At 40.6% G+C, this 26,492-nt stretch overlaps 3 protein-coding genes across 3 annotated transcripts in view; 2 read left to right on the top strand and 1 right to left on the bottom strand.

The window, feature by feature from the left end:
* The first annotated feature begins 30 nt into the window (after window positions 1-30).
* Window positions 31-23,511, top strand: LOC146479075 (valine--tRNA ligase-like). Its single transcript, XM_085111339.1, has 33 exons — window positions 31-345; window positions 1,519-1,600; window positions 7,135-7,211; window positions 7,586-7,609; window positions 7,727-7,854; window positions 8,481-8,547; window positions 9,349-9,446; window positions 9,553-9,634; window positions 9,876-9,995; window positions 10,275-10,383; window positions 10,485-10,573; window positions 10,926-11,016; window positions 11,521-11,663; window positions 12,017-12,120; window positions 12,392-12,473; window positions 13,394-13,470; window positions 13,758-13,848; window positions 14,045-14,070; window positions 14,799-14,878; window positions 15,396-15,466; window positions 15,772-16,002; window positions 16,486-16,554; window positions 16,916-16,994; window positions 17,396-17,523; window positions 18,756-18,911; window positions 19,195-19,259; window positions 19,740-19,875; window positions 20,550-20,661; window positions 20,778-20,862; window positions 22,152-22,239; window positions 22,717-22,830; window positions 22,910-22,945; window positions 23,075-23,511. Exons 1-33 carry the CDS (start codon window positions 88-90, stop codon window positions 23,141-23,143), a joined length of 3,267 nt encoding a protein of 1,088 aa, XP_084967465.1. The 5' UTR covers window positions 31-87; the 3' UTR covers window positions 23,144-23,511.
* Window positions 2,379-3,467, top strand: LOC146479076 (uncharacterized). The gene has a single exon (XM_085111153.1). The coding sequence runs from the start codon at window positions 2,653-2,655 to the stop codon at window positions 3,457-3,459; it is 807 nt and encodes a 268-aa protein (XP_084967279.1). The 5' UTR covers window positions 2,379-2,652; the 3' UTR covers window positions 3,460-3,467.
* Window positions 23,512-25,393: 1,882 nt separating the features above from the next.
* Window positions 25,394-26,492, bottom strand: part of LOC146479073 (ATP-binding cassette sub-family A member 2-like) — a 43,446-nt gene continuing 42,347 nt past the window's right edge. The window contains exon 43 of the mRNA XM_085111350.1: window positions 25,394-26,441. Coding sequence (XP_084967476.1) covers window positions 26,406-26,441 — 36 coding nt within the window. The 3' untranslated portion in view covers window positions 25,394-26,405. The remainder of the gene's footprint in view (window positions 26,442-26,492) is intronic.

The raw sequence follows: 26,492 nt of genomic DNA, 5'->3' as shown, positions 1-26,492 counted from the left end.
TACCCATGATTCATATGAAACCGGAAGCCTCCCGCGAGTCCTCGCGGGCTGAATATCAATGGCGGATGCCGGCGTGGAGAGAGGTCCATGAAATATTCTTGGCTGATTTCATCAACTCAGGGAATTTGGACTAAAAATAACTCACGATTTGTTATAAGAACCTTTCCGGTGAGAGTGTTAGGCAGACTGGTTTGTAGCGCGATGGATCAGGGTAATTCAGCCGAGAATGGTGCGGTTGAGAAGACCGCCAGTCAGCTGAAAAAAGAAGCTCAGAGATTGGCGAAATTGGAAAAATTCAATAAAAAGAAGGAAAAGGAAGCAGCCCTCTTGGGAAACCAGAATCAAGTAAGTGTTGGCATGTGTACATAGTTATTAGTTTAGCCAAAAAGGTTGCTATAGTTTGAACATGTATAAAATCCATTTGTCTTTAATTGCGTGACTTTCGAGAACATCGTACGCGTAAGTTCACTAAATTTTCATTTAAAGGGCTGGTCTAGACGATGGGCATTTAGAATTTGAAAACAAAATACTTAAATTTTTACAATACCAAGCAGAAAAAAAAAATTCAATTGATTATTTTGTAAACGGCTTTCAAAACATTGCATCACCCTTCCAATATTGCCTCCCCCGGGGGGTGGGGTGGAGTGGGCACGACTGAAAGCGGAAGTGTCACATTTTGACCTTTTTGGTGAAAATGGTTTAACAATACTTTCACTTGGTGAAAAAAGATAATTCTACAATACCAACTCAACTGAAGTTCTTGAAAGGAGCAGCCCATGATCTGTCCAGTGCATTTTAGAAACCAAAATGTGAAGACTTGAAGAACATTAGCCTTACTTTTTTGCAATCCATTTCAACCCAGTCCACCTGTAGCCAGAGACACTTATTGACAGTTTAATTAACGATAAAAGGATGGTAATAAATGCTTACAACCTGCAATTACTGTGGAGGCAAGATGATAATTCTGCTGAAAAGCTCATGAATGCAGCATTGTTATTTTGCATGAACCCATTGTAATGTAGTACCCTCTATACCATAAAATTCAGAATATGATTTCCCAAAAAATCCTTCCAATAATAAGCTCACAGAGTTTTAGGGATAGCTGTTTTAAGCAGTTAGCTCAGTGTTTCAAGCTCTTTTTATGATTTGTCAAATCAGACCTATTTTGAAATGCAAGATGTCCCTGCTACAAAACAGAAATGAACACCTACAAACATGCTATTCATCCCTGCAAAGTGCCTCATTTGTAGTGCACACCAATCCATGGGACATGTTCACATTCCATGTCCCTGCTACACATCCCTTGATGTATCTCAACTTAAATTATGTGGTGTAACCAAAAGCCAATCAGATGTGAGATATATAAACTGCAGTCCATAACAGGGTTATTCTTTGTGTTTTCGTCTTCTTTCTGAATAGTTAGGTGCAACATGTCAAAATAATATCAAAGTGTCTACGCTTTCATTTTGCATTGTAAAATGATAGATTGATTGATGTGATTTGTTGTCTAACATACAGAAAAAGGACAATAAAAAGAAGAAAGAAACAACAAAGAAAGTCTTTGTGTATGACAAACCAACCGCACCAGGAGAAAAGAAAGGTAAAAAAAAGTTGGATGAAAACTATGCCAATCTTGACCTTCTGAAAGACAGCATTTTGATTGAATGACAGCCCTCCTAAATTTCCTGGTTCCCTGTACGAATCACTAAATCTCCCTGATAAGGAGACTTTTTATCTTTTCTTCACAATCAAGTAAAATTTTAACCCCAACTTTTCCCAAAATCCAGAAAATGTCCTTTTTTCAAATATTTCCTTTCACCATTCTTGGGTGCATATTCATGCATCTTCCCACCAAATCTGTTGCAGAATTGACATAAATGAAAGTAAAAAGGTCAATTTTGATTTGGAAAAGTTGTGACATTTGGGAGCAGCGAGAGGGCTGATGATATGAGGGGTGGAGCAAAGGGCACGTCTCTCTGTACAAAATGCAGGTCACTGTGCTACCAAACTATATTATTTTATATAAACAAGCTAGAGAGAGTTGCCCTAAGTAATACTTATTGTTGTGACCCTGGCGGGGGAGGCGGGGGCTACTCCTTGGAATTTTTGGTGGGAATGTACATGCATAGCTTGGCTCTCCAAACCCTTACCCTATTTCAGACCAAAATATAAAATTTTCTGGTACACTTTTTCAGACCTAGCCTTTTAAATTCATACCCATTTCCAGACCTTGTTTCTAGAATCCATACCCATTTATGTAAAATCCATGCCATTTTTCAGACTTTCAGACCAAAATCAGTAAAATATATACCCATTCTGAGACCAAAACGGCTCAAAAACCATACCCTTTGGGGCTGTAGATACCTATATAGTGTGACGAAACTGCTTATCGCCAAAACCGCAACCGCGTGTTTGCTACAGATAGATAATCAACCAGTGAGCGTTTCATACCGGAAATAGTTTTTGGTTTCTTAGCATGATCCACGCTATCCCAAGTCCAGTCCCCTGTAATTCACTTATTGAGTTAAGACCTCAATAAATCGAATTCAATAGCAACAAGCCTACCGCCTTGTTCTTACATGGTGGCAGCCAGTGGAGAGCTTTAGTGGTACAATATTACACAAAGCTTATCCGAACAGCGTCCGGAGAAGTATGGCCACGGGATATGCTTTGCCGCCACCACCCGCACTGGAGATACACAGTCCAAATGCGGCGGACAAATGGAAGAAGTTTTTCTTAGCGTGGGACAACTATGCACTCGCCACAGAGCTTTCCAAGAAAGCCGAAGGTGTGCAAGTCGCTACACTTCTTACGGTGATCGGCGAAGAGGCACGCGAAGTGTACTCAACTTTTAACGACTGGGAAAACGATGGAGACGACAAGAAGATTAAACCAGTATTAAAGAAATTTGGAGAATATTGCGAACCACGGAAGAATATTCCTTTCGAGAGATTTAAATTTAACCGTAGGATGCAAGAGCCAGGAGAAATGTACGACCAATACCGCACGGCCCTGCGAAAGCTTGCCGATAGCTGTAATTTTGAAGAAATTACACCAGAGGAGATACTTCGCGATCGTCTAGTGTTTGGCATTCGGGACAGTAAAGTCAGAGAGAGATTATTGAGGGAGACCAAGTTGACCCTTGAAAAAACAGACGAGATCTGCAGAGCCTCCGAGAGCATGCTGGCTCAAATGAAAATTGTCGGAAACAGCGAGGGACAAACCGTGAACGCCGTGAACAGAGGCAACAAGACGAAAAGCCCAGAAGCTAATCGACAGAAAAGGAAAACTCGTGGCGGTAAACACGCAAACACTAAGGAATGCGGGAACTGCGGCACCGAACACGATTACACAAAGAAAGAAATTATGCCCAGCATATCTCAAGACTTGTCTGAAATGTGGAAAGCAGTCACATTTTGCGGCCAAATGTCGCAGCAAGAGAAAAGATACCAAAGATAATGACCACCGCAAATCTATCCGAGCTGTCGACAACCCTGATAGCGATTCGGAAGTGTTCTATGCCACAAATATCTCAGCGATTGAACTGGATGACTCTCAGCTGGTAACGCTTAAACTGTCATCCGGAAACTATCTCCGTTTTCAGCCAGACACGGGAGCGCAGTGCAACGTGATTCCAGTGGAGTTATACAAGAAAGCCACAAAGGACTATACGCTTGAGCATGTGACACCTTTGAACACTCAACTCACAGCATACGGCGGCGCGAAGTTGCCAGTCGTGGGTCAAGTTCGCATACCAGTGTGGCGTGACGATTACAAATGCAAACTAGATTGTAATCTCGTTGAAAACAATGCCATCAGACCCCTCCTCGGAAGAAAAGCTTGTATTGGCATGAAAATCGTCAAGTACCTTGACAGTGACGAAATAAACAAACCGCAAACAGGAAATGCGCCGGTGTACGCTCTCGAAAACACGAACACTAGCAAATTGACACGTGATCCTATCACGAAAGAAGCACTAATCAAGAAATACCCTGAAGTTTTCAGCGACGGAGTCGGAAAACTAGCCGGAGAATATCACATTAGAATTGATAGCGCCATGGACCCTGTACAACATGCGCCTCGCCGTGTACCGGTGGCACTTAGGGCGAAAGTCCAAGAAGCTTTAGACAATCTCGAGAAACAGGAAATCATCACACCCGTGACCTCGCCCACAGCCTGGATAAGCTCCATGGTAACCGTACCCAAGAAAAACGGCAAACTGCGCATATGTCTCGACCCAAGAGACTTAAATCGGGCCATACAGCGTGAGCACTACCCCTTGCCTACGATTGAAGACATCGCCACAAGGCTACACGGGGCCAAAGTATTTACAAAGCTGGACGTAGGCAACGGATTTTGGCACGTGGCATTGGACGAGAGCTCGTCGTACTTGACCACCTTTAACACCCCTTTTGGACGATACCGTTGGCGACGCCTACCCTTTGGTATAAGCTCCGCGCCCGAGGTATTCCAAAGGAAAATGCACGAGTTGGTCGAGGGATTATCTGGAATTGAAGTAGTGGCGGATGATTTTATTGTGGTTGGCTGTGGAGCCACAATTGAAGAAGCTACCGATGACCATGACCGAGTTCTAACAAGCTTCCTAGAACGTTGCAGAGTACAAAAGGTCAAGCTTAACACTGACAAGCTAGATCTCCGGCAGAAAGAGTTTCATTCATTGGACACATCGCCACAGACGAGGGCCTACGTGTCGACCCAGCCAAAGTACGGGCAATCAGTGAAATGCCCGCACCAACAGACAAGGCTGGCGTACAAAGATTGCTGGGACTTGCACAATATCTCAGCAAATTCCTGCCACATCTCTCTGACATCACCAAGCCTTTGAGAGATCTCACTCAGGCTAATGTCCAGTGGGTCTGGAGAGAAGCACAACAAACAGCATTTGAAGCCTTGAAGAGAGCAGTTGCTACGACCCCAGTCTTACGTTACTATAACTTGGAAGAGGAAGTAACGCTTCAGTGTAATGCCTCTCAAAACGGATTAGGTGCAGCCATATTGCAGAATGGACAGCCCGTAGCATACGCATCCCGAGCCTTGACGGATGCAGAAACACGTTATGCCCAGATCGAGAAGGAACTGCTCGCTATCGTTTTCGCGTGCGATTGTTTCGAGGCCTATGTATACGGCCGTGATGTGATTCGAGTGGAGAGCGACCACAAACTGCTAGAAGCAATCTTCACCAAGGCGCTCAATTCTGCACCTAAACGGCTTCAGCGAATGCTTTTGAGGCTGCAGAAATACAGTCTACAAGTGGTATACAAGAAGGGTACACAGATGTATCTAGCTGATACATTAAGTAGAGCGTCCCTTCCAGAAGTCAACGCGTGTGAGTTCAGCCGAGAACTCGAGGGAGTGGACCACAAAGCCTTTCTACCTGTCACAGACACCCAATGGCACCAAATCAAACACGCCTCAGCTGATGATCCAGTCCTGCAGCAACTAAGGACAACCATAAAGGAAGGATGGCCAGAGAAAAGATCAGACCTTCCCGAACCCCTCTACCCCTACTACGACATGAGAGACCTCCTGACTGCACAAAACGAGCTGGTATTCAAGGGAGAATGTCTCGTGGTACCTGCCAGTCTTCGCAAGGAACTCATGGCAACCATACACAGCTCACATATCGGCATCGAAGGGTGCATACGTAGAGCGTGCGACGCCCTCTACTGGCCTCGCATGGCAACGGAGTTGAGGGAATACCTTTCAAAGTGTGACATTTGTTTGTCACACCGCCCAGAGCAGACCAAAGAACCACTGCTACAACATGAGGTTACAGACCGACCCTGGTCTAAGGTCGCAGCCGACCTTTGCGAGCTGGACAACCGCACCCTGCTGGTCATCGTCGACTACTACAGTAATTTCGTGGAAGTTGCCCGTCTAAGCTCGGTAACCTCTCGCAGTGTCATCAAAGAAATGAAAGCTACATTCGCAAGATACGGCATCCCTGACGTTCTCGTCACTGATAACGGTCCTCAGTTTGCGTCCGCAGAATTTGCCGTGTTTGCGAAATCGTGGATGTTCCAGCATATCACGTCCTCGCCCTACCACCCTCAGTCCAATGGGAAAGCGGAAAATGCAGTCAAAACAGTGAAGCGTCTCTTCACCAAATGCCGCGAGTCGGGTCAGTCAGAATTTCTGGCGCTGCTCGACTGGCGAAACACGCCAACAGAAGGAGTTGGGACAAGCCCCGCTCAGCGCCTAATGGGCCGTCGCTGTAAAACACTGCTTCATGTGGCTAGTACGCTTTTGCAGCCACGATATTCCAACCATGGGGAGATGCGTGCTCTCGTGGGCCAGAAGGAACGACAGCGTTTTTACTACGACAAGCACACCAAACCGCTTCAGCCCATTCACCAAGGCGACACCGTGCGTATGAGACTTCCAGGACAGAAAACGTGGAGTCCAGGCATCTGCATGGGCCAGGTTGGTCCTCACAGCTACGAGGTGAAAGTTGGGGAGTCAACATACAGGCGGAACCGCCGTCAACTGGTTCGTTCCAATGAACCTTCCATTCCAGACACCCCCAAAATGGTACCTTCGACATCGGAACTGGAACAAGCCGAACTGCCCAGCCAGTCCCCCATAAGCCCTGTGCCTCAGCAACAACCACCCCCTCAAAGTCTTCGCAGATCACAGCGTATACGGAGACCGCCCCCCCCGCTTAAATGACTTTGTTCCTAGCTGAACCTATGAATCTAATATTCAATGACTTTGAGACATTAGGCGTGATTCGTTTGCATACTGCAGTACTAGTGTTGTTTTTTTTTTTTTATGTTATTCTTTTCTTTGTAAGAGAGAAGATGTGACAAAACTGCTTATCGCCAAAACCGCAACCGCGTGTTTGCTACAGATAGATAATCAACCAGTGAGCGTTTCATACCGGAAATAGTTTTTGGTTTCTTAGCATGATCCACGCTATCCCAAGTCCAGTCCCCTGTAATTCACTTATTGAGTTAAGACCTCAATAAATCGAATTCAATAGCAACAAGCCTACCGCCTTGTTCTTACATATAGCTTATATAGGGGAGCACCCACCCCCCATGGGGTTGTGGCCTGAGCCCTATTACAGTTGTAATACTGGCCTAACTTGCATAAACGTTTCTGTTGTATTAGATGTCAGTGGAGCAATGCCAGATAGCTACAGTCCGACTTACGTGGAAGCAGCATGGTATGCGTGGTGGGAAAAGGAGGTAAGTTGTGGCAAGAGGCAAACCAGACTCTTGTAATCTTGTAGTTTACCTCCCAGCTGTCCCATTGTAGTTTTGATGTACACCTAAACAAAGGTGTGTCGTGACATACATTACTGTATGCTACCGAGAAAATTAAATCATTTAGTAACACTGTCTAAATCTGGAATGAGGATGAGCAAGTATAGTGCAGTTTAATTAGGGGCTACTTGTTTCAAATCCTGTCACCACACCACATCTCTCTCCAATGTGAGAGACCAGACGTTTTTATAAACATGTCTTATGGTTGTTCCATTTTTATGATTTTGTATACAAATACAATGCATTTGGTTTTATATCTATTGGAAATCTTACTTACAATGTCTTTCTCTTTGTAGGGTTTTTTCAAACCAGAGTACGGGGTAAGAAATTTAAACTTTTCAGTATAATTGTAAAATTAAAATTGAAATAATTGACCTTTGATTTTTCTCACTACTGTCACTAATTATTGGATTGATTGGTTGATTGATTTGAAACAGCGCAAGAGCCTCCAAGAGTCCAACCCACGTGGTTTATTCATGATGTGCATTCCTCCACCAAATGTGACAGGCTCACTCCATCTCGGCCACGCCCTGACAAATGCTGTGGAAGATTGTATAACAAGATGGTGAGTTTACTACAAACATAAATAAATAAATAAACAAATAAACAAACAAATAAATAAATAAATAAATGAATAAATAAATAAATAGGGACATTCTCCAGATAGAATTGGAATCTGGAAATGAACAGGTTCATGAGAAGATTGGAAAACTGGAGTACCCAGAGAAAAACACATCCTCGGAGACCCAGGGGCAGATAGTTGGGTCTCCGAGGATGAGAAAAACAGAGCAAGGACGAGAACCAACAACACAACAAACTGAACCCCGATTTGATGCCGAGTCCGGGGAATCGAATCAGGGCCACATTGATGTTAGTGAGTGCACTCACCACTATGCCATCAATGCAATTGATTTGTCAGTGGGGTCGAAATAACATGATTAAATACATATTTGAGTGTTATCTGTCACCTCATTAGCCTTTTTTCCATTGTAATAGGATATTTTGATTGTAAATTAAATGTTTATTTTGCAACCTTCCGCTGAGAACTTTGATCTCATGATAAGTTAGATATTATTGTTAGCTCATGATTTTGTGCTGACTTTGTGTTATGTCAATGCCATGTTCAAGATTGTCTCCATTGCAGTGTTCTAGCATTTTGACCAACCTTATTTTGTATCATTGTTTATTAAGGAATCGGCAGATTGGAAAGACAGCTTTGTGGAACCCAGGGTGTGATCATGCAGGAATAGCTACGCAGGTACCTCAATTATTTAGCAATCAGGAAAAATCTGTCTCAAGTACAATAAAAATGTTAATGTCACCTGGCACTGAAAAGTAGGTCTTCACTTGGGCTACTACATTTTCTCCACCTCTTTGAAAAAAAAAAAAAAAAAAAAGACAGACAAGTTCATAGGCAACTCTCCTTCCCCCCTTTCCCTCACTCCATGTTGTTTTGAGGGTCTGATGACTTATCGGGCTTCTTTTCTGCAGTTGAACAACATTGATAAGGGGGAGAGGGGTGAATAGCAAACATGAATTTTGATGTTGACATTTTAAGTATTCTGAAGGTGATTACTCAACAGTTTTGTCCTGGGTTGTACATTGTATATAGGTCAGACCATGGAGATGCTAAATTTGAATCAAATGAGGTTTAAAATCATTTACAACATCAACAAATTCTGCAGCTATTTTATCTCAACAATGTTGGTAGTTATCTTTGCTACTGGGTGTGGTCACTAAGCAGTTATTAAGTGTGCACTCTGATTGGTCGAAAGCCATATTTCTCTTATTTTAACTCAATGAAGACATGGTATAATTTGTTATAGGTTAATTATTATTTTGTATAGGAAATTTAAAAAATATATATTTTCATCCATGCTTCTTTAGAATCAATGGAAGAGCGAGTAGAAGTTTGGGTGAAGTTGAAAACGGAAGTGGAGACACTCACCTAACGTCTGCCCATGTTTCCATAATTTATGCATCATAACACAGAAAATGTTTTATTCTACCTCACTACTGAAGATGGTTTTCTTATGTCTATGTGTTTCATATCTTCTAGGTTGTGGTGGAGAAAAAATTAATGCGTGAACAAGGCTTATCAAGGCATGATTTGGGAAGAGAGAAATTTGTGGAGGCAGTATGGAAATGGAAGGATGAGTGAGTTGAAGCTGGCAAAAGTCAGTATTATTTTTTCTATTTTTATTGTTATTAATGATAAGAAATTATGTTTAAATTAAGTTTGATATTTATTACATCTCAACAGAAAGGGTGACAGGATTTATGAGCAGTTGCGAAAGATGGGAGTCTCGGTGGACTGGGAAAGAGCTTGCTTCACAATGGATCCTGTAGGTTTATTTATGTGTAAATATTAAATTGATATGAATAATAGCAATGTTGGGTTAATTCATGAATAATTATGAAATTACGTACTTATTGTACAATGCTTTGTCTCGACGCCAGAAGATGGTGAATGTCAACTTCATTCTTCTCATGCTTAAGTAATGGTTTCAGATATCACCAATGATACATGTATCTTGGCATCAAGGCAGCATCAAGCGACATTCAATATTTCTATTATCACCTTAGAAACTTAGCAGAGCAGTGAAGGAAGCATTCATAAGACTGCATGATGAAGGGCTCATTTACAGAAGCAGACGGCTGGTCAATTGGTCATGTACGTTGAATTCTGCCATCTCCGATATTGAGGTAAAGACCTTTCCTTATGGACAATAACACACACGTAATGTGTATGCGATGTTATCAAATTTTAATCAAACATTTGTTTTAAGCCATGGTGCATTTTCTCAGTTCAAAAATTGGACATTGAGAAGAAAACCCCACGTCAACCTTTTGGCTAAATTATAGCTTGGGCACTTGTGTATCTTCTTCTTGTTCCAAGGTGATGCAGGGTATGATCCTTGCTGTAGGTGAACAATTTAGCTCAGATTTTGCTATAATTTATTTATCAATTATTGATTGTTTCAGGTTGATAAGAAGGAGTTACCAGGGAGAACAATGTTACCTGTTCCAGGTTATGAACACAAAATAGAGTTTGGAGTATTGGTGCACTTTGCATACCCAGTGGAAGATTCAGGTAATCCTTTGTTACTCAAACTCGTTGTATTTTTTGTGTCTTTTAGTTTATGTTAATATAATTTTCTAGCCTCCCTATTAAAAGGGTTTTCATCTTTGCAGATGACAAATTGACTGTTGCTACAACTCGTGTGGAAACGATGCTTGGTGACACGGCAATTGCAGTACACCCAGATGATGCCAGATACAAGGTAATACAAATATCTCGCATTGTACTTTGCACTTTGGGTTGAGCTTGTGACGTGGCTCCTTACAGCAAACTCAAACAGGAGGTGATCTAGGCACTGAATTTTGCTAAATAATTAGACTGCATTTGCAGTAGTGTAGCATCTCTTGTAAGCTTGTAATTGTTTTAATTGTCTAGCAGCTGCTATTGTTTTTAGAGTTACGGGTATTGTTCTGATTTTTGTCCTTTTTTTGCTAGAAGGGTCGCAAGCCAATCACATTAGACCTTATGAGAGCTGCTTCATCATGCTGCAATTGCTTTGGAACTCAGAATTTTAGTAAGAAGCCTATTCAATCTACTCTTTTCCCATTTTCCAGCATCTTCATGGCAAGTTTGCTCTCCATCCATTCTGTGACCGTAAACTGCCAATCATCTGTGATGATGTTGTTGATCCTGAGTTTGGAACAGGTATGCATTATATTAAGGAGTTGATGAAGAAATGTTATCTTGTTGCTGACTTCTCATGTAAACATATAAACATATAAACAAGAACATGGGTACAAGACCTCAAGCAAGTGTTGCACTACTAGAGTTGGCTTAAGTTAAAACTTTACACTTGATCAGGGGTAAAGGGCTGGACACTGGACAAATTGACTATTAGTTTGCAGATACAGCTTAGCTGCATTTTAAATCTTGACTGACTGCCTTTGGCTTATCTTTTAGGTCTAAGAAAGTAGTTCATTTTTTGTTTATGTATGGAAAGGGTACAGTTTTAAACTACTGGGCAGTGTATCCCCACATGAACCTTTACTGAATTCTCCCCCCTCCCTCCCCTCCCCTCTTTATTATTTTATAACATTTGTAGGGATATATTTTTCTTATGTGCTATATTTTTAATGCTTCTTTATGTATTGATCCCAAAGTAATAAATTATGTGTAAAAGTAGATGACAGCTTTTTGATCTGTTTTAAGGTGCTGTGAAGATAACTCCAGCTCATGATCATAATGATTATGGAGTTGGCCAGCGGCATAAGCTACCATTCGTGACAATGATTGATGACAATGGAAACATCAAAGATGTCAAGGATTTTTACCCAGAGTTCCAGCATTTTGCAGTACGTAAAAAGTGCTTAAATATAATTTAGACTATGAGCACTTTACATTTGTCAGAACTGGCTAGCCAGACTGGTCAGTTTGCAAATGGACTGTAACGATTTGAAGGATAAGTTTTATCCTAGTCCTTTGAATTTTTTCAAAATAGTGCGTACCATTTTCAGAGTGATTATTTTTCAAGATTTTTATTGCCTTCAGGATGACACATTTGATTTACCGACTGGCTGGTCTGACTGGCCAGTTCTGCCAAATGTAAAGTACACTTAGTCAAAGAATTTTAAACAGTGTGTGTTGGCTGCTTGCATACTCAGCAAAGTGCCTTTACACCACACACAACTTCTTTGCTTTGATGTAGGGTTTGAAGAGATTTGATGCCAGGAAAGTTGTACTTGATGCTCTCACCAAGAAAGGCCTCTTTATAAAGAAAGAAGACAATCAGATGGTGGTTCCCATCTGCAGGTAAACAACAATAAGCAACCATAGTGTTGAGCATTATCACTTCATTGGCTGGTTGTATTTTTCATAGTCCCCCCTCAGATAATAACCTATGCAACACGACAACATTGGACAGGTAAAGAGGGGAGGGTTGAGCTATTTTATTGTATTTACGGTCATAGTCAGAAACTATTTTTATTACATGTAAACTAGCAAGCGATTATAATTGTGCTGGCTGTTACCTTGCTTAACTACCTATGGCTGTTTGATTCACGCCTTTGTTATTTTTTCCTAGTCGATCTAAAGACATTGTTGAGCCTCTGATTAAGCCTCAGTGGTATGTTGACTGTCAGGAGATGGCAGACATGGCTGTCAAGGTAACCCTACCTGTTTTGTTTAGTGGGTCTTTTTTACTGTACAGTATTGTGCTCAAAGATTTATGGTTACTGCTTTTGTTGCTGAGGAAAAACTGTCAACTGTACAGTTATGTGGTGCTTACCTGGAATGTAACCGACCGATAGTGCATTTTAGATAGTTTTTGGTTTTATGTATCAGTCAATTCCAACAGTGCCCATCCCCCCCCACCCACCCCCCCGGGCCGACCCCCGGGAATTAGGATTTTTTAAAAATAAACTGGCAAATGCCCCACCGCCGGGGCAAAATATTTGTTCAAATGCCCCGGGGTGGTAGCTCAAACATGTCAAAAATGTTTTATTTTCTTCGTTTCTCGTGTTACTTTCAGTAAAATCTACGCTAATTCAGGCCAAATTAAGTCGTAGCTGGGTTTTGTTTCCCGTAGTTAGTGCAAAAATAGGTCATTCTACAGCTCTAGCGTCCCATTCTATGTCCTATCTAGACGTATTTAATAAGAAACTTACTGTATTTGCCGATGAATTTGTCATTAAGGAAGCGACAATGCTGAAGGGTGAAAAAAAGTGAGATGGTCAAATGCCCTGGGGTAATTGGGTGGAAGGCTAATGCCTGACCCCCGGGATGGACAGTGTGGAAAAATGCCCCACTATTGCCCCCCAGGCGGGGGGGGGGATGGGCACAGCTGGAATTGACTGATGCATTAGTTCAGATTCACCAGAATCTTTGCATGGGGCCTCAACTCCTTCAGGAAATGTGGCCCCAATGTTTTATTTAACATAAGAGCAACGTTTCGTGAAGGAATTGAAGGTCACCTGCGAAAATTCCAGTGAATCTGAGGTAAAACAACGAAAAACGATCAGTCAGTTATGCACTAAGCCTGTTAATATTGATATAATATTTTTAATCTGTTAAACTGTATCCACAGGCTGTTCGAAATGGAGATCTTAAGATTATTCCCAGCATTCATGAGAAGGTTTGGTACAGCTGGCTTGAAAACTGTAGGTTAGTGTATCAATGGCTACTTTCCACTCTTCTTCATGTCTCATCCTTCACTTATTTAGTTTGCTGGAGATAGAACATGGGTTGCCCTCTGCACCTCTCAGAACATTTCAACCGAAATTTCCCATTTCCTCTAGTTAATTTCACCCATGCCATGTGCCATCCTTTCTTTCTAGCAAGGGAAAAAGTCTTTCCGTTGAAAATACAGACTTTTACTGTTTTTTTTTTTTTTTTTGTTAAAATAAGAAACACTGATTAACAAAAATAATTGTCTTGTGTCCTCCCCGCAGGGATTGGTGTATCTCCAGACAGCTTTGGTGGGGTCATCGTATCCCAGCATTCTTTGTGACTGTTGATGATCCCAGCGTTCCTGCAGGAGAGGTAAGATGTTTTTCCTGTACATTTCCTAAATGTTTATTTAGGCTTAACATTTTTTTTCCACAATTCAAATTTTCCACCGAACTATAATTTATAGTCCTGTACGTAATTTTCTTTCATTATTCTTTGAGACGAAAACCACGAGGTTGTTCTGGAGAAATAAAAAACAACAACTGATTTTAACTATCTTTTTTTTCAGGATACGGATGGTAAATACTGGGTCAGGTATGGAGCAAAAAAACTTTATAATATTCCGTTTAGAACAGACATGTTGCAAACAAGAAACCAGTGATAACAAATACAAACAGCGCCGTAGGAATGTACAGTTAGCTTTCATCTCAATGGTCACACTTAAGGATTCAAGGCCAACGGTCAAAATATCGAACCACCTTGGAAAGCATAAGCACCGTCGAACCTGCATATCAAGCGGTCACCCTCGGGGAACGGCTAAGTGAGCGCTTTCATTTCCCATTTGGTAACTTAGTTAGCCTGCATGACAGGCGCTTTATGAGTCAAGCGGGGCGAACGCGATATTGCGCGTTCGCCCCGCTTGGCTCATAAAGCGCCTGTCATGCAGCCTATAACTTAGTGCACAAAGGTGCTCACAAAATCACTCGCTCAGTTAAGAAACTGTAACGATAAAATGGAAATGACAAAGGAGAACAAAGTACAAAATGGACCAATAAAAACATAAACGCCAAGATCCTACAGTCAGTTTTGTAGGTCGTTAGAAATTCGCTACCACATTTGAGGGATTTCCTTTTCCAAAGTGACCGGCGTTTAAGACAGGTCAAGACAATAGAAACAGTTCATAATAATATAGATTAAAATTACAGTAATCAAGGGAAGTAATTTTCGGGACTTTGACAACTGACCGCTTGATATGGGGGCCAGGATGTCCAGTAGGCGCCCTATTCTCCACATTGAACACTGAAATGAACCTTTTTTCCCAGTGGTCGGACAGAAGAAGAAGTGCTAAAGAAGGCCGCGGAAAGATTCAATGTCGCACCAGAGAAGATCACTTTAAAACAAGGTACAGGATACATACAAGTTACAAGTATATGACTCAACAATAGAACAACTACAAGGTTAGAGTGAAAAACTTGAAAAAGGTGTGCTTACCAAGTTGTACCAAGAAGAGATTTGAAGAAGATCAGAAATAAACAACCATTGAGACACCTAGGATATATCACAAGTCAGCTCCATGGTCATATAGAGTAAAATGGGACATTTGTCTTTAATTATATAACGCCGGGAATTTAAGCATATTCTAACAGCCATGGTCGTGAAAAAGGCCCATGTTGAGAAAGATGTATTATTCAGTAAGTGACACAGGCATATACTCGGAAAAAAAAATCCGAGTGCTCCTATCAGGAGTCGAACCTAAGACCACGTCGTTTGTCCGTTGTTTACACTGTTGTTGTTAACTGACAACTGGGGTGGATATCTCTTTTATCCGAGAACGGTTTTTCGAATAACAGCTGTTGCGACTGATAATTCCCGACGTGCCACAATATATGTCTTAACATGGCGTTGTTGTCATGTTGCAGATGAAGATGTATTGGACACGTGGTTTTCCTCTGGTCTGTTCCCTTTCTCCATATTTGGTTGGCCAGAAGAGGTAAGTTGTGTGTTGTAAGTTTTACGCGGTAAATTCCTTCTTCCGTGGCCTATAACTGCATCCCGGATTTTTTATTTAATGTGTTAGCATGGTTTAAAAAAAGAGGTGTGAAATCTCTAGGTTACTTTCGAGGACCTTTGGGTTATTGATCAGGCATTCTCTCTTGGTGCAACGCATTGAGCCACAAACAAAGGCTTGTTTCCTAAAGCCAGTTGGCAAAATACTAGCTCATTAAAAGTATCAACACACAGTTCTTCTCAAATAGCTTCAAATTGATTGCTGATTGTGAACTCTTTTCCTTGCAGACTGAAGATTACAAGGTTTTCTATCCTGGTACGCTCTTGGAGACTGGACACGACATCCTGTTTTTCTGGATTGCCCGGATGGTGAAGCTGGGCCTCAAGCTTACTGGTCAGCTGCCATTCACTGAAGTGTTCCTCCACGCCATGGTGCGAGATGCGCATGGCAGAAAAATGAGCAAGTCTCTAGGCAACGTCATCGACCCTATTGACGTCATCAAGGGAGTTGCATTGGAAGTAAGCGACATAGATTTTAGGGACGCTTTTCTTTCATTTGACAGAAAATTTGACTTTCAGTCTTTTGTGCCATTTTTGAAAGAAGATACAGGAGGCGGTGATCGCAAAAATGTACGAACAGTAAAGGGGGTAACTGACTGAAATATTGCAAGTCATATTTTGCAATTTTTGCTGGTGGGAAGAAGTGAGAAGTTGCAAAGTCAAGTAAAGTTTAAGATAAACTTGCGGTTTAGGCCAAGTTAAAACACTGTTTAACAGTTACGGAGACAACCCAGTCGGATTTTCTTGACAATACTGAGCGTTAAAAAAAGCAACCTCGATTGCGTCTTCAAATATTTCGAAGTATAATTTATCCCTTACGAGACTAGTTTTATGTAATAGAATCAATGACACAAAATCTCTTCAGTATTTTCAGTTGCTGCTTCTTTCGATTCAATGACATCTTCTGTTTGTTAAGTGAGTAACATGTCTTGTTGTTCCTAGGATCTGCACCGTCAGCTTGAGAACAGTAATCTTGATCCAAGAGAGATCGAACGAGCAAGAAAAGGACAGGTCAGTTTACAACGAAAGATAAGATTACTTCTATTTTAAATAATTGCTTTGAATTTGTTTAGTCGCTACAATGGCCAACTACGGCGAAAAAGTTTCTAAATCTGGTAATCGTTCGGTACAATTTTTTAAAACAACTTGGCCAATCTTCTAGTTGTCCAAGATAAAACTTAGTTAACGAACATGTTAAAAATAAAAATAAGTTTTAGCGAAGTAGCAGTGGATTAATGAAAATTGTTTCTCCTTCCACTGTTCCCACTTCCAGATAGAATTGAAATTTTACTGTCAGTACTGTGCCATCGCTGCCCCGCCAAACTTGTTATTTTGAGTTCTTTTGCTAATTCATCGTGTTTGTGTTTCACAGAAAGAAGATTATCCTGAAGGAATTCCCGAGTGTGGTACTGACGCCCTCCGGTTTGCACTTTGCGCTTACACCGCACAAGGTTTGTCACTATTTGTAAGGTTAATTTATCACTCCAAAAGTGATAAACAATGACCCTTGACGTGTATGAGCAGTTATTAAAGGTAGAAACAAATTATTGCGTTCGACGAAGAAGAACGTACCCGACTCTCGTCCTTCAGTCGTCTGATGTTTGTTTATCTGTTTACAACTTGTCCACCCCGCACAAATTCTTTTAGGGGCAGGCCACAGGTTGCAAATAATCTACAACACGAAAACACACCGTGCGTAACCTATTATCGAACGCACTTAAACCTGTGATTACTCAGTACTAGCTTTAATCGATGGTGATGGAAGAAACACAAATTTCAAATGCCACGTTAGACCAGAAAATAACCAAACGGTACATAAAATTCACCCATTTTTATGGGTTTCAAATTGCAGGTCGCGACATCAATCTTGACGTTCTTCGCGTTCAAGGGTATCGCCATTTCTGCAACAAGCTTTGGAATGCCACCAAGTTTGCCCTTGGTGGCCTGGGAACCGACTTCACTCCAAACGCAAAACAAGAGGTGAGATGTGGGCGAATGGTGAAGGAGCTTTTTTAGCTTTTGAATTATCGCTTGCGTGGCAACTGCAAAGCTGTGTCAGGTAGTTCTCTGTAGTTCTTCTGCCGCTTCTGACTCCATATGACTCTGTAATAGAGACGCAGCATCGTAGAGTATTATTGGTTATCATGATTGAAAACTGGTTCATTGGAAAATGGAATTCAGGAGATTTGATTGGCTTTGTGGCCATGGTATATGAGCCATTATATCATGCCCGAGAAACAGCGATCGTTAAATTGTCTTCTGGTTGTTCTTGCAAAGTGAAATCAGCAATGTAGTAGTATTTCTTGATTGTTTTTAAGAAAACAATTATTCCACTCGTGCTTGTTGGATATGAGATGATTATAGCCAACTCGGCGCATGCTATCTATTGTCTCATATCCAACGAGCACGAGTTTCAAGTTCAAGTTTATTCAAAAACGAGTGGAATAACAATTGTTAATTATACGGTCATGCCCTGAGAAACCGTTAACCCTTTCCTGCCCGAGACCCACTTAAGTGGGTCCTCAACTCATAACTTGGTCAGTATTTGCTCAATGACAGTGAAATTTTGTCAGCAAATTGGTCTTGGAAAGATCTTTGCATTTCAAAGGAAAAAATGGTACCCTCTGGTACCTATGATGTGGTTTACCACCCCTATGATTTGTTGAATACTTTCATTCAATGCATTTACAGACTCTCACATATCTCAGAGTCATCTATGCATTAAAAGCTGCAAAATAAGCCACAGTTTTGAGGTATACCTATCACATAAGTCGATCAGTGAAATTTTGTAGTTTTGAATTTTTTCGTTTTAAAACCATTTCTATCAAAGACCTGACTTCCCTCAGTTATCTTGATTTCAGAAATGAATTACACTCATCAAGACCTTTTGTATTAATGTATATTACATTTGCAAGCTGGGCCAAAAAATTTGGTAAGGAAAGGGTTAAGTCGTCTTCTGGTCTTTCTTTCGAAATAAAATCAGCAAGGTCTAGCCATATTTCTTGGTTGTTTTTAATAAAATGATAATTCCACTTACGACTTTTGGATATGGGATTGATTATCAATCATCTGATATCCAACTCGCACTCGTGGAATAATTGCTTTTCTGGGCAGCCTAAAACCAGCTGGAATCCGTAACAAGTTTTTTCAATTTGTTATGCTGCTTTTTTAGTGTAGAGCTCAATGTAACAACTTTGTTTTCGTTTATACAGCTCATAGGTAACGAGACTCTGGAAGACCGCTGGATTCTGAGCCGGTTGTCTGACGCGGTGAAAACAGCCAATGAAGGCTTCAGGAATTATGACTTCCCAACAGCCACCACCTCCATCTACAACTTTTGGCTTTACGAGCTGTGCGATGTGTATTTGGTAAGGCAATATATATGGAAAAGTTTGTGTCTTATGAAAGGTCCGTGATATGAACAGTAGGCAAAATGCAAAACCAACTGACCAAAAAAGATACTTGAAAACTGCTCTACGAAATAATAATAAAAAAGTTGTATAATCACTGAATGGTTTTCATTAGTTTCAGTTGTAGTTTTCCTCGTTCGTGATTTGACCAGAGTTTAGCAGTTCTTCTCCTTTTCCCTTTATTTTAAATTATCGAATACGATCATGCGGCATAAAATATTTCTGTTGTTTTGCCTTTCAGGAGTACCTGAAACCAGTTCTACAAAACGGCAACAAAGAGACTATCAGCACCGCACGCAACACTCTGTATCCAGTTAATGTTATGTTTTCCGTTGTTTATTTCCTCTTTGTGTCGTTAATTTTTTTAGTTAAAAAAGTTTCTAGTTTATGGAAATGTGTTGGCTTCCTCGCACACGTTTTCCCGCGCTTGACGCCACCAATTTGTCTTCATTGCGTCGAGTTTTGCGGATTGGCTCATTTAGTCGTTGCATCTGTTTTGATTCGCCAGTGATAACGGAAAACCGCTTTAATAATCATTCAGGCATGTTTACCTTCACGAATACGCGCGGCGTTTGAAAGCTATCCCTTACGTTATTTTTTTTCTCTTTCTTCTCGTATTGTGTGTGTTTCCACTTTATTTGATTGTTGCCGTTCCTTTTGTAAACAGGTATTGTTATTGGTATTGTGTGGGTATAATGCCGTTATGGCTAGATAAAGATTTGTTAAAAAAAAAATTATTACAAATAAAAAAGAAAGAAATCTCTAATATTTCTTGACGCTTTCAAGCTACACGTGTCTGGAGAATGGCTTGATCCTGCTCAGTCCATTCATGCCTTTCGTGTCAGAGGAGCTCTATCAACGGTTACCGCGCAGAAACGACAACGCACCACCAAGCGTTTGCGTCACACCCTACCCGGAGGAGGTGAGTGGTCTGTGGGGAGGGGAAGGGTGGCAGGTTGTTTCTTGTGTGATGATTTCAAAAATGTGTTAACGGCAAAGAGCAATGTGGTTGTTACATGCTGTAGAGCGTATCTTGCATTTTTTTTATTTCTTTGCAATAAAATTGCCCTGTAAATCGAGCTGGGTTATCGCTAAAATTTCGTTACCTCAAACGGCAACAGTCTCTCTTTGTTTCTGTTGATTTGCTGTGGGCCGTCTCAGTTAAGAGTTTTTCATTCCTTACGAGTTTTTGAGGTAGCGATATTTTATTGCATTAGTAAGTTATTCTACGTGTTGAAGAAGACATTGTTTTGAATATACGTATGTGGGCTACTTTTAGGCAACGAGTGGGACATATTATTTATTCACCGATAGCGTAGAGGGCTTAGCTCGAGTACCAACAAATGAACAGAAAAAAATGAGCCATTTAAAATGTAAAAGTGTGAAATTATTCCCCGATTGAGATGCAATTTACGAATGAACAATAGGTCGGCTGCTGCTGTAACGGTTTGTACGTATTAGGCTGCTTAGACAAAGGCTATTCGTTTGTGTACATTGGACATCGGTGGGGAGTTTTCGCTTGTAACAGTTGATTTGGAATGTGTGAAAGTTGTAAAATGTGCGGCTTATTTAGAACGTTGTATTTTGTACTTGCAGCTTCCGTGGAGAGATACTAACCTTGAGGATGAGGTGAGCTTGGTACAGAGCATTGTAAAAACAATCCGATCCATTCGTCAGGAGTACAACTTGACCAAAGCCAAACCTGAAGGTATTCACTGAGTTTTGTAAACCCACAAATCAGGTTACTCGAAGATGTATCGAGTAATCAGCTCGACGAACTCTTTTGCAGCAAGTTAAAACCAAGTCCTTGTTCTTGTTTTTCAGTGTACGCAGTTTTCTCTGACCAGTCTGTGGCGGGAACTGTCAGCAAATACACAGACACGGCTTGTACTCTGAGCTCCAGTGAGAGGTAAGTCTTGATGCTTTAACTTGGTTACCATAATTTTGAAAGCTCCATTTTGCAGTTTGTAGTACAACATCGACTGTGCTACGAACGTGGTTCGACTACGGTTCGGTTCATAAGTTTCTCCAAAATGGTTTGAAACTTTGTGGACAACAACGTGTCCACCTTAAAGGGCCAGTGTCACCTATTTTCAGGGTCCATTTGAATAGCCAAATTATATGTTTGTGTGGATGTAAACGTAAAAATAATGGGTACAGAAACTAGTATCATTCATCTCTGGCTGTTGACGGCTAAGATGGAAGCGGATTGCAACTTGAAAAAATTGGCCAATTTGTTCAGGTTCTTCCCGTGTATTTAGGAAAAATTGCTGAGAGATGATTATAGGTTATTCTTCCTCGGAGAAATCATTTCATATTTTCCTCCCGTTGCTCTAAGGGCAATAGACCCTTCTCCAAAATCGCGGCCGAAAATTCAAATAAGTTAAAATTAAAAACCTATACCAGCACTTGAAAGAGCACTGTTACTTTAGTAACCCTGCAAAGTTTCAGCGTATTAGGTGTAATATCAGCTAGGAAAATGTATTTTTAAACATGAAAAATTTACAGACGTTCGTTTGACTGGGGGTATGACGTATACCTCTAGTCATACAAACGTCTGTAAATTTGTCAAATTTCATCTTACATTTCCTAAGCTGATATAACACCTAATATGCTGAAACTTTGCAAGGTTACTAAAGTAAAGGTGCTCTTTCCAGTTCTGGTATCAGTTTTCATTTAGTTCAATTATAACTCATTCAAATGGTCTAAATGTTGTACAAACTTCATACAATAAGTACATTCCTTCATGGCTCATATGCGTACATGATCTCACACATCTGGAACCAGTTGCCATCTGCTGTAAAAAACGCACCTAATGCATCATCCTTTCGGAGACTTTTAACTAAGCTAAATTTTATCGGCTGTCAATGCAGCAATTGCCTTTGACCTGATTTATTTTTATTTATTTATCTTTATAGATAGATGTTATTTTTAATTTAATTAGTAGCTATTAGTTTTTTTTATATTGTCAAACACTTTTATCATGAGCCTGTGGCTCGGGGGACTGGGAGACCACCCCCTGTGTATTTGACATTAAATAAATTACCTTACCTGTTGTTGAGAAGGGCTTATTTCAGAAGAGGTTCTCAATGAAATACTTGAGCAGTTTTGACCAAAAATCAAATCAGCTGTATTGCCTGGTCAAGGGACCTTTTCTTGTCACCTCTCTTACTGTATTGGTATCTGATCGGCTTGCAGGATCCATGTGGTGTGTGAAGAGAAGCCGCCTCAGGGATGTGCTGTAGCCACCGTCTCGGACAAGTGTGAAGTTCATGTCCTTCTCAAGGTACGCAGCATGTCAGTCACTATCCTTGTTTAACAATTGACTCTACGTCTTACTGGAGCTTAACAAGTTAAAGAAATGGGAATTTCAGTGGAAGTCCTCAGAGGGGGTCTTCTATCCACTGTTTCCTGACCGAATTAAAATTTAGAAATGTTGGGTTTTATGGAGGAAATGAAACTCGAGAACCCACAAAAGACCCTCGGAGCAAGGGCGAGAACCAACAGCAAACTCAGCCTATATGTGTTGTCGACTCCGGGAATCGAACCGGGACCACATTGGTGGGAGGCGAGTGCTCTCACCACTGTGCCATCCCTGCTGACACTGAAGTCCAGTTTTGAGAGTGCATCCTAAATTTCCTTTGACCGCTGAGGCTCATATCAAAAGATTTATGGACAATTTCGTTAGTGCCAGTTTGTCATGCGCTTAACAATATCTCCCAGGATATTACGATGAATGTCCGTTGAATTCTGTGATTTTCAGGGCTTGGTAGACGTGGCAAAGGAAATCACAAAGTTGGATGGAAAGAAAGAGAAACTGAACAGCCAGCTTGCAAAGTTAAGAGAAGCCATTGAGGCACCCGGATATGCTACAAAGGTACAAGTTTTGCCAAAGTATGTAACGAAGGTGAAGGTTTAAGGATTCTAACGTTTACGGAATTTTTTTGAATTTCTAGGTACCAGAGAATGTTCAACAGCAGAATACCGAAAAGGTTCGTTTTCTTTATCTCAAGTGTTTCAACGCGTTTTCCGCACTTGTCAAATTTGTCCTGAAGTCTTTAAGTTTTTCTGTGATCAAATTGTGATATGTACTAATGAGATGTTGTGTCTTTCATTTTCAGCTCAAACAGCTGGAGACAGAACTTGGAAAAATCGAAAAGGCGTTAGCTTCATTTAAAATGGCGGAATAATGGAATGCAATTCAACTCTAATAATAACATTCAATGAAAAAATGTTAGAAATGTGGTCATATTCTTCTCACTTTTTGTTGCCGATCCTGTGGCTCCGACGTCGTGAACTTTGACGCGGGAGTCCTGTGGATCTGAGATTTCCTTACATGGAGTAGAAAACAGTCAACTGTGGTTTGCTGAACCGATATTCGATTTACCATTGGCTGATCTGCGCCAAGATATTTGTTTCATTGATTTAACCTTTTACACGGATATGTTGTGCTTTAAGTAGCCTTCCAGTTACTAAACTGACTTTTTCAATGGATTTTGCAAGTAAAAATCCTTAACTGCTGGAATTTTCAATATTCAATAAAAAGTGGTTGAAACGATTCCCGTTTTTTTATTTATTTATTTATTTATTTATTTATTTATTTATTTATTTATTAAATCGTATGTTTACGTGAACTTCTTAGTGGTATTTTTAGTTTGTAAGTGGAATTCAAAGATATCCATGACGTTAAATTTTCTTACCTCGCTTCTTTTTAAGAAACATTTGTTTTCTTTTTTTTTCGAAGAGTTGTCGAATTTCCACGTAATAAATTTAGCCAAATTCACAAGCTATTTGAGATCACGAGAGAGAACTGGTTACATAGCTGGCAAAATGATAAAATCAAGTTGAACCCGTAATTCTTTATTTATGTAACGAACAAAATCGAATGGATAGCTGAAGTGCGTTATGAGTTGATTTTCCTCAGTTTAAGATATTGAAGAACTCAAAAAAAAAAAAAAAAAAAAAAATTAGCTGGCGTTTTGTTTGAATATATTTCCCCTGTGGGAGTTAAGTAATATGTCAAAAACGAGGGCGAGTGCTTTATCACGGGTTCCAAATACTGAGAAACAGATGAAAGCACGAGGCCGCAGGCCGAGTGCTTTCATCTGTTTCGAGGTATTTGGAACCCGTGATAAAGCACGAAGCCCGAGTTTTTGACATGTCTTCTCAAATGAAACAATAAGAAATTAATCTCATTAAAATGCAAATGTTTGATCTCAGATGAAAAACATGTTTCATCTCAGATGAAAACCTGGTGGTGTTTCATCTGGTGTTTCATTGGGGTATCAAGATTCATCCACCTGACCGAAATGGAGGTCATTTATTGGCTTTTGACTGCATGAATTATTAATGAGTTTGAGAAAGAATTATAAACAGCAACTACAAAAGTAACTGATATTTTCTAAACATAGATATAAGACAGCTTCCATGCCTAATCCAGTAGCAAAAAAAATCGAGGCGGGGAAAGGGGGCATACATAAAACGAATGAGATTACATTAACTACAGAGCCATCCGGTAAAGTAATATTTTCAACATGTAGGAAAGAGGGTACGAATTAGGTAAACGTAAGAGTTATCCTAAAAGGCATTTAGAGAATTGGATTCATTTTGGGCGGTTTTCAATCGAGTGTCGTAAAAACCAAAGTAATAGGGACCTTGAGCAGAGACGACGACGACGGCAACGAAAACGGAACTTAAAAGTCACATTTCTTGCTTTTTGAATAAATTCTACTCATTTAGTTTGTGTAATGTCGCCGAACTATCCAGAAGCGTACGCCGTAGGGGCGGTTTTGACGTTCAGAAAGAGAAATGAAAATTAATCATCATGCGTTCACGTTCTCAATAAAACCTTGAATGTGGTCTTTCACGTCGTTATTTTGAAGAGGACGACAAAGAAATGTACCAAAGTGTAAAACGCACGTGCAGAGCCACTGTTTTGCTAATTAAAACTATTGTTTTCTGACGCTCTCGTTGCTGTCGTCGTCGTAGCTGCTTAAGGTCCCTAATTACTCAGACGAATCACAACAGACGTAAATAGCACAATGAACCAATCAGAATTCGAAGAAAATAAGAGACGGCGGCGTACGTAAAGAGCGGGAAAACGCGTGCGAGCAAGTTACGGTTAGTTTTGGTTTGGCTTCCCATTGGTTGCGAAAATGACGCGAACTTTGCCAACCAATCATAGAGGAGAGTAAAGCAAAACTAAAGCAAACGCGAAATTACTTCTCTATGATCAGGGTGATACCAAGATAGTCATAGAAATCTAAGGGGGAGGAATTCCAGATTTTTGGTCCAACTATAGAGGTGAATGTCTACTTACAAAGTGACTTTTTTATCTTTCCTTCGCCTCCAGCAGATTCATGAATAATTGACTGCAACAGGCAAGTAGGCCTGGAGCCAAGTCGAGTGCGAAAGGTTTAAATAAGAAACTAACAACCATCTATAGCTTTTCCCTTTAATATTTACTCAACATTTATAATAAATTATGGACAAGACCCAATAAATATTTTGATATGAATAGTCCTGACCAAAATGATATTACAACTACTAGCCCTTCTTTTTAAAAAGCTTAAACCGATTTTAATTTCCGCTAGTTACCCGATAAAACTAAGAATTACAAAATATAAATATGGGCTATCATTAAACTGCCCTTTTCTTTTCTCGCTACTTCATATCTTTGAGTTTTTACTTTGTTTCGCTAACTACGTAACACAGCTGTGGCAGTGAATTCAACCAACAAGAAACTGCCAAAAGCAAGCAACCAGGAGTGAGTTGCATAAAATTTAACGTTGGGCGTAACTGCTAACGCCAGACCTTCAGCCCAGTCGCATTCAGTGTTTTAACGTCTGACAATAGCATTTACGCCCGCCGTTAAGTTTTATGCAACTCGTCTCAGGTCCCTTTGTTCGCCGGTTTCTTATTTCAGTGCATAAAGCACGCGAAGAGATGGACTTCCCAGCAGTACCTCCAACCTACGCATGCGCTAGAAGGAGAAATGCCTTGCTTCGTTTGTCTTGCTGTCCGCGCGAAGCCTGGGGTAATCCGTGACTTCCATGAATAAAGTAGAATCCAGGCTCCGCACATTGTCTTGGCTGAGGGTTCAGCGGGTTTTGTTGTTCCCCTTGCATATTTTGCTATTGTCCCACTACACAACATTGAACGAGTACAATTAAAAACCTCAAAGAGTGGTTAAACACACCACCCACTATACTTGGATTTTCTTTTACCGAAGTCAATGCGGTTAACCGTGTGTTCCGTGTAACCGCACTAAATATAAAATGTTTGATACCTGAATTATAAAAACACAGTTCTTGCTTTTTGAACCCGGCTGAGCCGAGGAAACCACAATCAACAAAAAAGCAATTAAATACAGTATTCTTTTTAAAACATAAATAAGGCTAGAGCTCTCTAGCGTCCCTCCTCGAGGCGAACGATATAATAATGATATCTCTGTTACAAGTCTTCGGAGGGTCCGAAACTGAGGCGAGCCTGAAGAACAAGAGGATAGACAACAATTAACAATTGTTCATCGAGGAAGGA

This window comes from Pavona decussata, unplaced genomic scaffold (assembly GCF_977016875.1).
Source record: "Pavona decussata unplaced genomic scaffold, jaPavDecu1.1 SCAFFOLD_61, whole genome shotgun sequence".
Lineage (NCBI taxonomy): Eukaryota > Metazoa > Cnidaria > Anthozoa > Scleractinia > Agariciidae > Pavona > Pavona decussata.
The sequence above is the reverse complement of the archived record's forward strand: the minus strand, read 5'-3'. Positions and strand labels throughout refer to the sequence as shown.

What these genes read in the sequence shown, in the direction of transcription:
- LOC146479075 (XM_085111339.1), top strand. Translation starts at nt 88, where the DNA reads ATGAAATATTCTTGGCTGATTTCATCAACTCAGGGAATTTGGACTAAA. An exon ending in CGCACCAGGAGAAAAGAAAG is followed by an intron (nt 1,601 to 7,134) that starts GTAAAAAAAAGT and finishes CTGTTGTATTAG; the next exon opens with ATGTCAGTGGAGCAATGCCA. An exon ending in ATGCGTGGTGGGAAAAGGAG is followed by an intron (nt 7,212 to 7,585) that starts GTAAGTTGTGGC and finishes TTCTCTTTGTAG; the next exon opens with GGTTTTTTCAAACCAGAGTA.
- LOC146479076 (XM_085111153.1), top strand. Translation starts at nt 2,653, where the DNA reads ATGGCCACGGGATATGCTTTGCCGCCACCACCCGCACTGGAGATACAC.